At 35.5% G+C, this 17,288-nt stretch overlaps 1 protein-coding gene across 6 annotated transcripts in view; it reads right to left on the minus strand.

Moving 5' to 3' along the window:
• IQCH (IQ motif containing H) overlaps positions 1-17,288 on the minus strand; it is a 198,145-nt gene that overhangs the window by 119,191 nt on the left and 61,666 nt on the right. For 4 of the 6 annotated variants that reach the window (XM_069458514.1, XM_069458506.1, XM_069458498.1 and 1 more), the window contains exon 1: positions 6,194-6,311. In XM_069458514.1, the coding sequence (XP_069314615.1) occupies positions 6,194-6,311 (118 nt within the window). Of the gene's footprint in view, positions 1-6,193; positions 6,323-14,509; positions 14,631-17,288 lie in introns of those variants that run through there. The other 2 variants (XM_069458489.1, XM_069458532.1) reach the window with 2 other exon arrangements.

Below are 17,288 nucleotides of genomic sequence, written 5' to 3' on the forward strand. Positions count from 1 at the left end.
AGGAAGACAAGAAGTAGTGACAGAAACCATATGTGGCATGCAATGCCTGCAATATTTCCTACCTAGCCTTTTATAGAAAAAATTTGTTCACTCTTGCTTAAAACCAATGTGCATTTAGTTCATGTTCATTTGTGGGAAAAAGATTTCCTTCTGTAAAGAACTAAATTAAAAATGTGTGACATGAAGAAAAACAGAACTAAAAATACGAAGAAATAGACAAATTTACAACTAGTTTGAGACTTTAACACACCTTTCTTAGCAACTTATAAAATAGGCAAAAAATTAATAGAGATACACATTTGAATAACATGATTAAGTTGACTTGATTAAATATATTCAAAACACTAAATCTAACAAGTGCAAAACATATATTCTTTTCAAATACACATGGACAGTTCACCTAAGTTAATCATATGACAGGATCAAAAAGCAAGTCAGATTTCAAATAGCTGAAATGTTCTTCAAACAACAGAATTAGGCTATAAATCAATAATGAAAAAGATAACTAAAAAAACTACTCAAATGTGTACACTTCTAAATATCTCATGGGTCAGAGAAGAAATGACAATGGACATTAGAAAATATTTTAAATTACAGGATAATGAAAATATGAAATAAAATCTTAGGGAATATGGCTATAGTGGTGCTTTGTGTGAAGTTTATAGCCTTCGATTTATATATCAGAAACAGCTGAAAACAATTGAAAATTAATGAGCTAAGCTGGAATAAGTTAAAAAGTTAAAATAAGTTAAAAAGATAGAAAAATTAAACTTGTAGAAAGGAGGAGGAAGAAATAATAAAGGAAAGAGCAGATATCAATAAAATAGAAAATAAATAGTAGAAAGGATCAATAAGGTCAAAATCTGGTTCTTTGAAAATACTAATAAAATTGATAAACACCTAGAGATACTAATCAAGAAAAAAGAGAAATGCAGAAGTAACCAACATCAGGAATGAAAAAGCACATCATCATAGATCCTACAGACACAACAAAAATAATTAGAGGATACCGTAAACAACTTTATTATAATAAATTAGAAAACTTATTTGAAATGGACAAATTCCTTAGACAAAGTTAACTTTTTAATCCAAAATAGACAAAAGAGATAATCAAAATAGCCCTGTACCTGTTAAAGAAATTAAATCCACAATTATAAGCCTATTCCCAAAGAAAACTATAGATTTAAATGGCCTCACTGGTAATTCTCCCAAATATTTAAGAAATAAATAGTACCAATTTCATCCAAATTCCTCCAGAGACTATAAAAAGAGATAGCATTCACCCACTGAAGCAAGACTAGCATTGATACTAAAACCTAAGGGAAACATTACAGGAAAGAAATAAATTTCAGGCCAGTTTCATACATGAACAAAAGTGCAAAATACTGTAAACAATTTTCAGCAACTGAAGTCCAGCAATACATGATACATCACAACTAATGGGGCTTATTCCTTAAATGGATAGGGAATAAATAGGGGTGTCAGATTTCAATAAGAACAAGAGTCTCATAACATAATACCCCAAATGTCAAAATTTCGATTGAAAATTATTCATTATACCAAGAACCAGAAAGACCTCAAGCTGAATGAAGAAAGATAATGAATAGATATCAACACTGAAGTGACAGAGACCTTAGAATTATCTGACAAAGGTTTTAAAGCAGCCACCATAAAAAGTACCTCCATAGGCAAGTACAAACATACTTGAAACAAACGAAAAATATAAAGTCTCAGCAAAAAAACAGAAAGTCTCCACAAAGAAACAGAATATATAAAGAGGAGCCAGGCCAGGCGCAGTGACTCACACCTGTAATCCTAGCACTCTGGGAGGCCAAGGTGGGCGGATTGTTTGAGCTCAGGAGTTCGAGACCAGCCTGAGCAAGAGCGAGATCCTGTCTCTACTAAAAAATAGAAAGAAATTATATGGACAGCTAAAAATATATTAGAAAAATTAGCCGGGCATGATGGCACATGCCTATAGTCCCACCTACTCAGGAAGCTGAGGCAGTGGGATTCCTTGAGGCCAGGAATTTGAGGTTTCTGTGAGCTAGGCTGATGCCATGGCACTCTAGCCTGGGCAAGAGTGAGACTCTGTCTCAAAAAGAAAAAAAAAAAAAAAAAAAATATATATATATATATATATATATATAAAGAAGAGCCAAATGCAAATTTTAGAACTGAAAACTACAATGACCTAGATTCAAAATATGTGGATGAGCTCAACAACAGAATGAAAGGGACAAATGAATCAATGAACTAGAAGATAGAAAAGTTGAAATTACTCAATCTGAACAACATAAAAAAAACCCAGAAAAAAATGGATAGCACCTCAAGGACCTGTGGGATCATAACAAAAGATCTAACATTTGTATCATTGTAGTCCTGGATGAAGAAGAGATAGAGGGCAAGAATGAAAAAAGTTCTCAAATAAGTAACGACTGAAAACTTCCCAAATTTGGCAACAGACGTAAACCTGCAGATTGAAGAAGCTGAACCAAACTGAAACAGGATAGAACCAAAGAAATATACACCAAGACACATCAGGGTCAAACTTCTGAAAACTAAAAACGGAGAAAAAAAAATACTGAAAGCAGCCAGAGAAAAGCAACACCTTAGTACAGCGTAAAAATAATTCAAAAGCAGATCCCTTATCAGAAAAAACATGGAGGCCAAAAGGAAGTGGCACAACTTTTTTCAGGTGCTGAAAGAAAAGAACTGCCAACACAGAATCCTATCTCCAGTGAAAGTATCCTTCAGGAATGAAGGGGGAAATCAAGACATTCTGAGATGAAGGAAAATGGAGATAATTTGTCATTATTATACCGACTCTAAAAGAATGGCTAAAAGAAATTCTCTAAACACAAAGCAAATGATAAAAGAATGAACCTTGGAACATTAGGAAGTAACAAAGAACATGGTAAGCAAAATCATGGGTAAAAACAATAGATTTTCCTTTTCCTCTTGAGTTTTCTAAATCATATTTGGTGGTTGAAACAAAAAATTATAACGTTGTCTGATGTGGTTCTAAGTGTACATGGAGGAAATAAACATGCAATTACTAATACCCTAAGACCCAGCAATGATACTCCTGGGTATTTATCCTAAAGAAACAAGAACACATGTTCATACAAAAACCTGTACACAAATGTTTATAGCAGCTTTATTAATAATAGCCAAAAACTCACATGTCCTTCAACAGGTGAAGAATGATTTAACAACTATGGTACACTCTGACATGGAATATTGCTCAGCGATAAAAAGGAACAAACTACCGATATAAGTAACAACCTGGATGACTCTCCAGAGAATTATGCTGAGTGAAAAAAGGCAATCCAAAAAGGTTATACACTGTATGATTCCATTCATACATCATACTTGAAATGACAAAATTATAGAAATGGAGAACAGATTATTGGTTGACAGGGATTAAGGGGGCATAGGGTTGGAGGGAAGTAGGTGTGGGTATAAAAGGACAACATGTGGTGATGGAAATGTTCTGTATCTTGGCTGTATCAATACCCTGGTTGTGATATTGTACTATAGTTTTACAATCTGTCACTGTTGTAGAAAACTGTGTAAAAAGTACAAGGGATCTCTGTACTATTAATATTTTTTACAATGGCATGTGAATCTATAATTATCTCAAAATCAAAAGTTTCATTAAAACAAACCAGTGGGAGTGAAATGCTAAATCATAGAACAGCAAAAATTATTTGCAATATATATAACTGATAAAAGATTAATATATAGAATATATATATGTATAATTCCTATAAATCACTAAGAAAAAGAAAAATCACCTAATTTTTTTAAAAAAGGTTAAAGTCTTAACTCAATTTACAAGAGACGATACTCAAATGACCAATACACATCAAAAAACTTGCTCAATTTTATTGGTCATCAGGAAAATGGAAATTAAACATACAAAGAGATACTACAACAGACTCTTCCAAATTGCTCAAGTTTTAAAAACTGAAGTATCAGTTTTTAAAGATGAATTTTCTGGAACTCTCATATACTGCTAGTAGGAAAATCAATCAGTATAACCACTTTGGAAAACTGGCAGTAGCTATTAAATCGGTACATATGACTACCCTGTGACTCAACAATTCCGCTTTTTGATACATATCCAGCACAAATGTACACATATGTGTGTTAAGAGACACATACAAGAATGTTCATAATAATTTTATTCCCAGTAGCCCTAAAGTATAAACCACTGTAATTCCCATCAACAGCAAAATAGATATAAAATTGAAGGGCATTCATACATATTTCATATATTGATACATATTTGTCCTTTATGCCTCTCTTTCCCTCATTCCTACCCATCAGCCAGTCTTCATGTTTCCACCTCCAAAATATAACCTGAATCTGTTCATTTCTCTTCACCTCCACTACTACCATCCTCCTGATATCCACCATCGTTTCTGGTTTATTGCAATAGTCTTTTAACTACTTGTCTTGCTTCCACTCATGCTCCCCTATGCTTCATTAACTGCAAAGCCATCAGAATGGTCTTATTAAAACACAAATCAGATCACCTTATCCTCCTGTTTAAACTTTTCAGTGGGTTCTTAAATGTCATTTGTATTAAATCCAACTCCTCACTATGGTTTGAAGGCTACCATGCTGGTTCTGGTATAGTCTAAGATGTTTAAAATGAAAGATCTTAAGATATACTGGGTGGTTTAAACAAATTAAGAGTTCTTTCTGTCTCACACAAAGGCCAAAGCAGGATAGTCTAGACTCAACATGGAGTCTCATCTTTGGCTTTAAAGTTCTTGTCCAGCTCTCATCGTCACTTCTGCAACCCAGCTGGTTAGAGGGAGGAAAGGAAAGTAGAAGCTATGCCCCTTTTCTCTAAAGGGCACAGCCCAGAACTTTCCCTATCTATTTCTGCTTATATCCTCATTGTCCACAGCCTGGTCACAGGGCACACCTAGCTGCAAGGAAGGTTAGGAAATGTTGTCTTTAGTCAAACTGACATGTGCCTACCCACAAGTCTTTTACTATGGAAGTAGGGAAGAATGAACATTGAGGACAACTTGTAGTCTCTGCTCTAGCCTATATCATGTGATCCCACTCCACATCTCCACCCTCATCTCCTCCCTCTCTTTTCCCTTGCTCAGATACTGGCCTTCTTGCTCATCCCTTCTTCAGTCCTCAGGGCCTTTGTCCCTGTACTGTTATGTATCTGAAACGCTCTTCCTTAGAGCTTTACATGACTGGCTTTTTCTCATTTGGATCTCAGCTTAAGCCTCATTCTCTTCTGAAAGCCATTCCCTGACCCTTCCCTCACAAGCAAAGTAGCTCCCTCCCTATCACTCTCTAACCCATATTGTTTCATTTCTAGCACTAATCACTAGCTTAAATTCTCATTTACTTACCTGCTTATTATCTGTGTCTCTCACTAGAACATAAGCACCATGAGAACAGAAATGTTGTCTTACTTATTCTCTACTGGATCCCCAGCACCTAAGTGCTACTTTGGATAAAGCAATCATTCAACAAATATTTGTTGAACGGATGAGTTAATTGACCCCAAACCTCTAATTTGAACTGAGATAGCTGAGGCCCAGATAAAGTAAATGGCTTGCCTGAGGTTCCATAACTAGTCAGTAGATTCCCAGGTCAGTACACCCTATTTCATCCAGTCTCCTCTATAAATCTTCTTCTATTATCTCACTCCTCAGTAATTATTCCTCTGAACTGCTAGAGCACTAGACTTTAACATCCATTTGGTTTTTATTCCATGCTACTTTGTATTGTTATTTATTTTTATTATAGCTGTGTTGTTTCCCCAACCAAACTGCAAGCCCCTTGAAAATACCAACCTTCTAACACACACAGAGCACAGGCTCTCAGTATGTAGTTTACAAAGGTGGCCAAAGTTACTCTATGCATGTATGTATGTATGTAGAGACAGGATCTCACGATGTTGCTCAGGCTGGTCTTGAACTCCTGGCCTCAAGCAATCCTCTCCCTCAACCTCCCAAAGTGCTGGGATTACAGGTGTGAGCTACCACACCTGGCCCAAAGTTACTTTACTCAGTAAAGTGAAACTCAGGAGGATTATAACTTTCCTCTTGTCCTATTATTAAGGATGAAAGTTGGCTACTAGAAGGCTAAATTTAGGGAAGAGATAATTTCTGTGTATCCCCAACTAAGCACAGAGGCAAGAACAACTTACCTATAGTTGGAATCTTATGTGCTTCATCAAAACTATGCAGAGGAGCTGCTCTGGGTGCAATGGGTGGATTCTTAAGATTAATCTTTGCTGTTGGTGGAATCAATCCTCGTTCTATCATGCTTAAAATCCCTAAAAGGTAAGGTTAACAGAATATGAGTTTAACCCCAAGCAATTCTATGAAGTCTGAGCTCTATAAATTTCACAAGTGTAACTTACTTCATTCATCATCTTATTTGTGAGGGTCCGTCTAGTGCCTTAATCCTCTGCATGAAAAAATAGCTACAGTATACGTTCATTTAAGCTTAATATTCTAACCCAAGGAAAAATGTCATTTCCAATAGCAGTAACATGAAATGAAATTGCACTAAGGTAATTTCATTTTAGGTAGAAATATAATTTCAAGGCAAACTAAAACTTCTTTATACGTATGACATTTTCAATCATTAGTAATATTGTTACTCTTTTTAAAATTCAGAGAAATCAGGCACACATTCTTAATAACTAAGGAAATCTTTTGTTCTGAAAGAAAGTCCATGTGCTAGAAACCATGCCCTATATAATATAATCAGTCATACTTTATAAAAGAAGGGGTTATTTAGACATTTCTCATATCACCAGGAGATATGAATGCCCAAATAGGTTATTTTAGTGAAACTGGACAACATGGTTAGTATTAATGCAAGTAATTTACAATTCCTAGGCCTCATACTGTGTCAGCATGGCCAGTGCCAAGCCTCTTTAAGGATAAGAGACATTGTTAAATAAATAAACAAATGAATAAATCAATGAATAAATGAGTAATTGAACAATGCCTGCTGTCAGGGGCAAAATTTTCATTAAGGTGGACCTATTGTATTAAAGCCAGAAACCCTGAAACTTGGGGACTGCTTATAATAAACTTGTGGTAGGGCTACAGTTTCTTGTTTCTCTGTTCCATAACAGACTGAAATCTAAGACATGAAACTATAAGAATTCTAGAAGAAAATGTTAGAAAAACTCTTTTAGATATTGATCTAGGCAAAGAATTTATGAAGAAGACCCTGATGGCAATCACAGCAACAACAAAAATAAACAGGACCTGATTCAATTAAAAGCTTCTGCATAGCCAAGGAAACAATCAACAGAGCAAATAGTCTACAGAATGGGAGAAAATATTCACATACTATACATCTGATAAAGGGCTAATAACCGGATCTACAAAGAACTCAAGCAAATCAGCAAGAAAAGATCAAACAACTCTGTTAAACAGTGGGCAAAAGACATGAACAGAAACTTTTCAAAAGAAGATAGACTAATGGCCAACAACATATGAAAAAATGCTCAACATCTCTAGTCATCAGGGAAATGCAAATCAAAACCACAATGAGATATCATTTAACTCCAGTGAGAATGGCTTTTATCAAAAAGTCCCAAAACAACAAATGCTGGCATGGATGCAGAGAGATAGGACTACTCATACACTGTTGGTGGGACTGCAAACTAGTACAATCTCTATGGAAATGAGTATGGAGATACCTCAAAGAACTAAAAGTAGAACTACCATTTGATCCAGCAATCCCACTGCTAGGTATTGACCCAAAGGAGAAAAAGACATTCTATAAAAAAGGTACCTGCACTCAAGTGCCTATAGCAGCACAATTCACAATTGCAAAGATGTGGGAACAACCCAAGTGCCCATCAATACATGAGTGGATTAATAAAATGTGGTATAGGTATACCATGGAGTACTACTCAGCCATAAAAATGGTGAACTAATATCTCTTATATTAACCTGGATGGAACTGGAGACCATTCTCCTAAGTATAGTTTCACAAGAATGGAAAAACAAACACTAAATGTACTCACCATTAAATTGGAACTAATTGATGAACACTTATGTGCACATATGAAAATAACATTCATCAAAAATCAAGCAAATGGGAGGGGGTAGGATGGGATGGGTAAATTCACACCTAATGGGTACAATGCACACTATCTGGGTGATGGGCACACTTATAACTTTGACTGAAATGGTACAAAAGCAATTTATGTAACCAGAACGTTTGTTTCCCTGTAATATTTTGAAATTAAAAAAAGAAAAAAGTGGAGATTCCTGGGCTCCATCTCAGACCTGTCCAAACTTCCAAGTTCAGGGCCTGAGAATCCACATTATAAAGCCTCCAGGAGATGTTTATGTGTCCTCAAGTTTGAGAACCACTAGAATTGCAGCCCAGTGACATACATGTTAAATAAGCACTCCAGATTGATCTTTTGTACTCTTAAGAACTACTGATCCAGAGTATAACTCTTTAAGTCCCTTTTGAAATTAGTAATTCAGGTTCTAATACTTGCAACACTAGATTTAAAATGGTAAGACTAATTCTTTGTCCTCACAAATATTTTCTACCTATAAATATCAAATCCCATTTCCAAGAACTATACATATTTTGCAGATCTGAAAAACAAAGCTCCTTAAAATTCAATATATTTTCATTTCAAGAGTCAGCTTTATTCTCTGAGAATTCCAAAGAATATAAGCATGATTTTAATGCTTGCTTTAGTACTGGTTGAAGCAATTACTAAATTTTAGACAAACACATATGTACACGCCTTTAATAAGCAAAAGAAATCTCCTGGGTTATCTTTTTCATTGAAATGCTGGAACCTCTGAAGATTACCTGACCCTAGAGGGTTCTGTATCTTTGTTTCTGATTGTCCATTTTACAGTTCTGTAATGCCAAAAAAAAAAAAAAAAAAAAAAAAAAAAATCTCTGTAAAATACTCTGTAAAATAATTTAAAGAGGTTTATTCTGAGCCAAATATGAGTAACCATGGCCCAGAGCCATGCCCAAGAAGCCTTGAGCAAGTGGTCTTACTGTGTTTGGGTTAGAGTTTGATTTTATACATGTCAGGGAGACAGGAATTACACATAAAGTCATAAATCAATATATGGACGGTATATATTGGTTTGGCCTGAAAAGGCAGGACATCTTGAAGCGGGGCATAGGGTTATAGGTGGGTTTAAAGATTCTTTGATTTGTAATTGGCTTAAGAAATGAAGTTTTGTCTAAAGGCTTGGAATGTTTTAAGTTAAGGAAGTCTACTAATCACAGACAAGCCATTGGACATATACTAGACTCAAATAATCTGTTAAGTAAATTGAGGACCTGCAGGTGTGACTTAGGCTTTGTTTTACATAGTCTTAGGCCTGTTAATGAGTTACAAAGGATATTTCCAAGAAGGGAGGGGGCATGACAAGGCATGGCCAGCAACTTAGCTTTAGTGTATTTCTGGGGTCCCCTTGGCCAAGAGGGAGTCCATTCAGTTGGCTGGGGGGCTTAAGATTATATTGCAGTTCACAGTAATAATTAAAGTTAATTTGTAGAAATCTGATAGCAATGCAAATAGTTCTTGTCTATACATATGCAAATAAATTCTGTCACATGGAAGAACAACTCTTCTCCCTGAAATGCCAGTTTTGCATCCATTTGCAAATTTATTTCACTATTTCTTTTTTTTTTTATTTATTTTTTTTTTTTTATTTTTTTTTTTTTATTTTTTTTTTTTTGTTGAGACAGAGTCTCACTTTGTTGCCCAGGCTAGAGTGAGTGCCGTGGCATCAGCTTAGCTCACAGCAACCTCAAACTCCTGGGCTCAAGCGATCCTACTGCCTCAGCCTCCCGAGTAGCTGGGACTACAGGCATGCGCCACCATGCCCGGCTAATTTTTTCTATATATATTTTTTAGTTGTCCATATAATTTCTTTCTATTTTTAGTAGAGACGGGGTCTCGCTCTTGCTCAGGCTGGTCTCGAACTCCTGACCTTGAGCAATCCACCCGCCTCGGCCTCCCAGAGTGCTAGGATTACAGGCGTGAGCCACCGCGCCCGGCTATTTCTTGATTTATAAATGTGTTTTGTTGTTTGGATTCTCCGTTGCATTTATTATAACATCTTACTGGTTCTCTCATTTAATTAATGAGCTAAACAGAATCTCTGATGTGTTCATTTTATATTTGTATAAGAGTCATGACTTGACTTTAAAAAAAAATTATTCTTTAACAGTTTTGGAGTTCCCACTGAGATGAGCAAAACAGTCATCTGAAATCATCAGAAATGGGGAAATTCACAGGCCCAGGCATGTTTTTTCTTGGCTCCCACAGGTGAATTTTAAGTGGCAATAGAACTTTTTGATTCTTGGTTTTCTAATTTTAGTTTTACTCTCTATTAATTTGTATTTCTTTTTATTTCACTTATGGATGACAAGTTATTCCCTGTTGGTAGTTGCAAAGATTGGGAATTTGGTGATCTCTGTAAATGAATTAATGTCTTACAGAGGTCTATTTCCTGCTGGGTGAGAGACAAAAGAGAATATAATTTGTTAGTCTTTGTCCATTTACCTGTTTTGAGCTCAAATCAATTAGGAATTTCTTGCCATTATAGCAGAACAACTCTTTGATATCTGGACTGATAAGCTTTTGTGTTTTCATGTTTATTATTCATCTGTGGCTGAAATTGTAGAATTGAGGGTATACGCTCTTATGTCTATGTATATCATATACATATGTCTATGTATATCTCTATCTGTATATCTATAATTCAGAAAGTCACTTTTTTCTCTCACTGTAAGTGTAGAATGTTTTCCTGCCTCCAGATAGTATTAATAAATTAGATAGTAAAGACTCTTAAAGGAGTTCTGTTCTGATTGGCTTACAAGGATAAATAAATGCTTATATAAATTGAATATTCCTAAAGTTCCCAGAAAACAAGTAAACTGAACTTCTAATACTTTGAATGTGCTCACCTTACCTCCCAAATTCAGAAACTCTCATTGAGTCTCCTTACTTTTCATGGAAATATAGTAAAAGATATAATTAGAAAAAAATCACTTATACAACCAAGGCCTTGCCTGGGATTTCATGTTTGAGAAGATGCTTATTTAATCAGTTATGACAAGTCACTTTTAAAGAACTAAGGTTGACTTAGTTCTAAGGGGCAATGCTTACAAAGTCCTCCCAGAAAAACTAGCTTGGTACATGGCTTACAGAATTTCCATCTCCACAGGTTGTAAGGAAGGTCACATCCTACAGGCCAAAGAACCTTAGGCTATTTGGAGGATCTCTAGAAGAGAGGAATTTACCCAAATTTATAGTTCCTACAGTTGAATTCTGGTGAACAGAGTTTCTTGGGCTTGATTTCCTAACCTTGGGATAACAGATAATAGGGGATTTTATATTCAGCCTGAGATTCCTTATGAAAACTTCCAGGAAAACAAACTTAAGGTGGTCTACATAGTGAATTAACATTCTTGCTGCACCTATATAAGTAATCCGGCCAACCCTACTAAGATCAGCCTTATTGTGTGAACATTTTTTAAGATAATTTTGATCAAGAGAAAAGATTGTAAGAATTTTTTTTTTTAAATTTTGAATAAGCCAAAGAGATTACTGGATACACTTTCAAGGGAATGCTGAAGCCTCCAGGGATTATCTGAACTTAGTCTTTGACTAGGCTATTTTATTACTCTGTAGAGATTAAGGTTAATTTGTAAAAAAAAAAAAAACAATAAAAACCTGATAATAATGCAATAATGCAAGTAATTCTTACCTATGGACCTGAAAATAAATTCTTTCTGGTGAAAGGGAATTCTCCTTCTCATGGAAAAGCCAATTTTGCATTTGTTTGCAAATATATTTCAATATTCCTGATCTACAAATGTGTCTTTGGATTCTCTTTTGAGCTGATTGTGACATCTTATAGATTTTCTCTTTTAATTTATGAGTTAAATAAAATCTTTGACATGTGTTCATTTTATAATTGTATGAGAGTCATGATTTTACCTGATTTTGAAAATTATCTTTTAACACCATTGTTTTATTAAATCCTCACAACACTCTTACTTTCCTGTTGAATAAATTACGAATTGGAAGTTCATTTATTCTGTTATTCATTCAACCAATATTTGTTAAGTGCCTGTCATGTGTCAGGAACTATTTTAGGGGCTGGGGATACTGTGGTCAACCAGAGAGCCCTCATAGAGCCTCCTGTGATGGAGAATACATTAAATACATTCACAAATAAATATATTATTATAAATTGTGATAAATGTTTGAAGGAAAAGGACAAGTGCTTGAGGAGGTGACTTTTATGGGCATCGTTAGAGGCACTTGTGAAGTCCTGATCTGAAAATGTGCTTGGCCTGATAGGGAAGAAGAGAGGAAGCCCACGTGGCTGAGCAGAGAGAGAGCCAAGTGGGATGAGAATGGGGACATAGGTGAGGGCTGGGACAGGCATGCCTTGTTCATAGAGCTTAGAGTTTATTCTAACATCAGAGAGCAATTTGCCTAAGGTCACACAGAGCCTGAATTGAAACCTTGGTCTATGTACTGTGAAATGTGTATTTTTAATACAAATTTCATTTGGGGGAAAAAAGCTTTCTTTTTTATATTTGGCCAGATAACTCAGGAAAGAGCAGAGAAGTTAACAGTATATTTTTTCTAAACGATTCTCTCTTCTCAATGTTATTAATAGTTCACCTCCTGCTGGACTTGTGTAGACCTGAAGTGAGGCTTAAATGACATTTAAGGACACCAGGAACACCTAAAATATGTATACACTTTATATACTGTATTTACATTTCTGTGCCTTATGGTTTCCTGACACTCATATTACCTTGCATAATACCAGACATATGGTAAGTACTTAACAAATATATGTTGATTAAATTGTTTTATTAATTACAAATATCATAGGTAGGTCATGTGTTCTCTGATAGATAATTTAGAGATGAAAATGTGATTTTTTTCTTGACCAGTTGCCACGATTCCATTAATAGATTTACCTTTATTTGTAGCAATTTTTATTGTGTCTATTGCCAAAGCAAGGATTGATGGATTGATTGATTCATTCATTCATTATTTCATTCACCCTAATTTGATCAAGGAAGAATATAAAATGGTACTAAAGCAAGAAATAGGAACTTTGCTGGTGTTATTGAGTATTCCCAGGGAGTAAATATTACATAAGTTAACTAGAAAGCGTATGTCATAAAGATTACTGAACAATGGTTCATAACTAGGGAAGTAATGATTATGATTGCAGAAGGTTAACAAATTCAGATACATATTTTTCCTGGCTTCTTCACCACCAGCAGACAGAGGATACAATAGCTACAAGATGGAAAACTGTGAATCTCCAGATGTCAGAAGAACCCTTGGGAACCAAATCTGAGTCCAGAATGTTCCAGACAACAGATAGAAAGTGAGATAGAAGTAATCAAATACCATCTCACTCAGTTATATTTGAGACAGGAAAAGGGATCCACTTAGGCATTCTTTAACACTTCAGTCAATTAAATTACATAGCAGGGAAAAGTACAGAGGGTTATACTTAGGGACATTCAGTCCTTAGTTATTTGCTTACCCTTTCATTTACTTACTCATTCAACTAACATTTAGTATCTACAAAATGGTGGATATTGTTGTAGGCCCTAGGAATACCGAGACAAATATGAGATCTTTTTGCTTAAAAATGAAATCCACTGATTTCACAAGACTAGAATTTAGATGAAGACATGCATAGTTTAAATGCTAATTATATAAATTCTGGCCTCATATTTCTGCATAATAGTATATTGAAATAAATTTTTTTTTGCTTTAAAAATAATGCTTTTATTTCTGCAAGACAAAGCCATAAAGTGGAATTGCTGGGTCAAAGCATATGCATACTTTAATTTTCATATATACTATAAGATTACTTTCCCAAGGACTGAGATAAGTCATATTCTCACTGGCAATGTATAAGATGCCTATATCCTTGCATCTTTGTCAGCATTTACATTTTTGTCAGTCTGATGAGTAAAACATAGCATTTTATTTTTACTATAATTTTTACTTCCCCAGGTCCCAGAGGTTGAATATGTACTGATAAGTTTATTGTCCATTATATTTCCTCTTTTGTGACTTGGCCATTGATAGTCTTTTCTATAGTTTTTCAATGCCAACAGAGTAGTATCATGATCTGCTCAGGAGCTTGATAAATTCTAATAATACCACATAAACACAATAATCATTTTAATATGTAATAACAATATTTAAATCAATATTAAATCCACAGAATGATGAATTTTGGAGGTAGAAAGGACTCTAGTGATCAACTAGTCCAACCTTCTGATTTGCAGAGGAGGAAACTGAGGCCACAGTGAGGACCTGACTTGCCTGAGGCCACCTAGGAGAATTAGAATTAGTGGCTGAGCAAGTCCAAACTCAGGCCCCAGATCCTACCTCAATGTTCTTTCCCTTATCTTCCTAAACACATAAAGTAGCTATTAAAGCACCAACCTTTACTGGCATCCACTTGTAAGACTGGTATGGGGGTGAAATGGGGATCTGTGCGACGAGAAGATGGCAGAACCGTGAGATTGGATATGGTGGACCCCTTTATTAACTTCTGAACCGTCACCTAGAGGATCAAAAATTTGTTTTCAGCAGACATTTTTGCCTTCACAGTGAACACAGTTCTCGTCTTGTAAACAATAAATAAGATTATGAATAGTTTCATTAAGTTTTAATAAAGTAGTAATATCAGCTCCAATTTTATTGCTCATGAGTACCCTGTGCTATTGTCTACTACTGTCAAGAGTTTGTGTAATTTAAAATACTTAATTAAATCCAATTAACATGTTGTGATTTCCACTATACAAAGTCAGTACAGTAGTTAATAAAGGAACTATTAAGATGTTGTTCAATTTTAATGACTCCAATATAAAAGTCCTAAATCTTAACAGAGGAGATTTTGAATACAGCAAAGTTTTGTACAGAAAAATTTCCCAGAAAATAAATATTAGAGTTTTTAGGTTAAAAAAAATGGGAGAATTTAAAGGGAAACATATCAATCAATATTAACGGGTTAAAGATGAACTCTGAGTAGATTCTTCTGCAGAGCTCAGAAATGGTTATGAAGACATGATGTCCAGATCAGTTATAGTAGATAATTACTTTTCCTAAAGTCATAAAATGCTTTTATTATAGTTATGAAATATGAATTGTTTCTATTAAATGGTTTCTAGATTTTAAAGATTATATGTATTACATCTAAATCACATTTGATTGTATTGCCCAAGTATACTATTTTTACCTTTATTATAGGAGGTTATGAATTACCTAGGCCCTCTCAGCAGGGAAGATGCAACTGTTTGGTGTTTATAAACTGATTTAAATTTTCCAAACAGTAATTAATTTGCAGAACTTCCAACGGAATTAGGTAACAGTTTACTATTTAATTAATAAAGAACTCAAGACAGAAAGCTGGGTCGATTCAGGTCACATGGTATAGTAGATATGCACAGATTATTCAGTTTTAAGATTAATCTGATTTTACATTAGTGAGATTTGCTGTTGGACTCAGTTGTATGACACCTTATTGCTCAGCAAGATCAGGATGACTTTAAGGGAAAATTTCATCAAGACTTGGGGGGAGAAAAAAAATCACTTTACAAAATAAGTATCTCTTGGCTGAGAAATGTCTGTATGAACAAAATGTTAGGGCCCCCACTGCCAGGATGTGGTAACCATAAGGCAGCCACCACCCCATGAACATTGAACCTTTTGATGATGTTCAGTAAATAAATAAATAATAAAAAGAAATCGTATTTTTAATAGGAAAGAGTAGACTGCAATCTGTTTCATTCCAGGTGAGTTAGAAAGGGAAAGGGAGGAGCTACCTTGCCTTAATGAGGATGAGGGACTCATAGCCAAGTGGCATTTTTATGAGACTCCGATCTTCTTGGTCCACCTTGGTTGCTTTCCCTCATCCTCAGCTCTCATCTCCCCACCTCACCTCCAGATACGAGTATTTTCCAGGATCACCTCCTAATCAGGAAGCCTGAGATAATGACCCAAAGTGACTGACACACTAGTGGCTGGGGGTCTGGAAATGGCATATACGTAGCTGAGGATATTCAATATCAAAAATGGCAGGGTTTCCACTTGTCTGATTGATATCAGGGTCAGTGAGGCAAAAGTAAATTGAAGGAAGAGAGAAAGATTCAACTTAAATAAAATTGTCAAACACTGTGAAGATGTAAAATATAGGTTTGGCAGTTTCAGGGCACAGAGCATAATTTATCTGGATTTTCTGAAAGCCTTTGACAAAGAACACCTGACAACCTGCTCTTGAAAGCTAAAGTAGCAGGATCCAACATAAAACACGATGTAAAGGACGACACAAAGGACAGGACAGAAGGCAAGTGATGTTCGGATTCTGTCAGGCAATCAGCACATTCATAATGCTGCTTTCTTTAATTCTTTAAATTGCAACAATCTAAACAAAGTAAAAGCCAGACCCATGAACTATGCTAAAAAGGCAGTGGGATGTCTGTGTGTGTGTGTGTGTGTGTGTGTGTGTGTGTAGCAGAATAGAGGGGAGGGTTATAGTATACAGAAATAGATTCCTCAGTGTCACTGGATATGAAACATCTGCCCTGTCCCATTCCCATGGTAAGGATAACCACTTCCACATATGCCTTGTTGGAGGGAGAAGGACTGTAACGACCTTCAGCATTTACTGAGCACTTACTATATAACACTAACTTTAATACAATGAGCATTAAATTTCATGAGCAATGGAAAAGCTAAGGACTATAAGAGCGTGGAAGAGGGAGTAATTAACTCTGCCTGCTAGTATTGCAGAAGGCTTTGCAGCAACTCTCAACCCTGGCTGTATGTTAGAATTACTTGGGGAGCTTTTAAAAAATACTGCTGCCTGGGCCCCAACCCTGGGCAATTAATCCAGAATAGCTGGGCTGGGGCCTGAGCCTTGGTATGTTTACAAAGCTCTGCAGGTGATTCTAATGTACAGCCAAGGTTGAGATGTACTACAGTAAGTGACATTTAAATGACGTCTTAAAGGAAACATTGAATTATACTAGGTGGAGAGGAGAACACAATTATAGGTAGAAAGAAAGGTGGCAAGAAAGCACGTTAATGTATGAAGATTTCACTGAAGGCGAGGACCTACGTGGCTGGAGTACAGGGTGTGCGTATGAGAAAGAGGGTTGGGTGGGAGAATGAGACAGGAAAGGTACACTGAGATTGATGCACATTAAAGAAACCAGCTTGA

This window comes from Eulemur rufifrons, chromosome 2, assembly GCF_041146395.1.
Source record: "Eulemur rufifrons isolate Redbay chromosome 2, OSU_ERuf_1, whole genome shotgun sequence".
Taxonomy (NCBI): domain Eukaryota; kingdom Metazoa; phylum Chordata; class Mammalia; order Primates; family Lemuridae; genus Eulemur; species Eulemur rufifrons.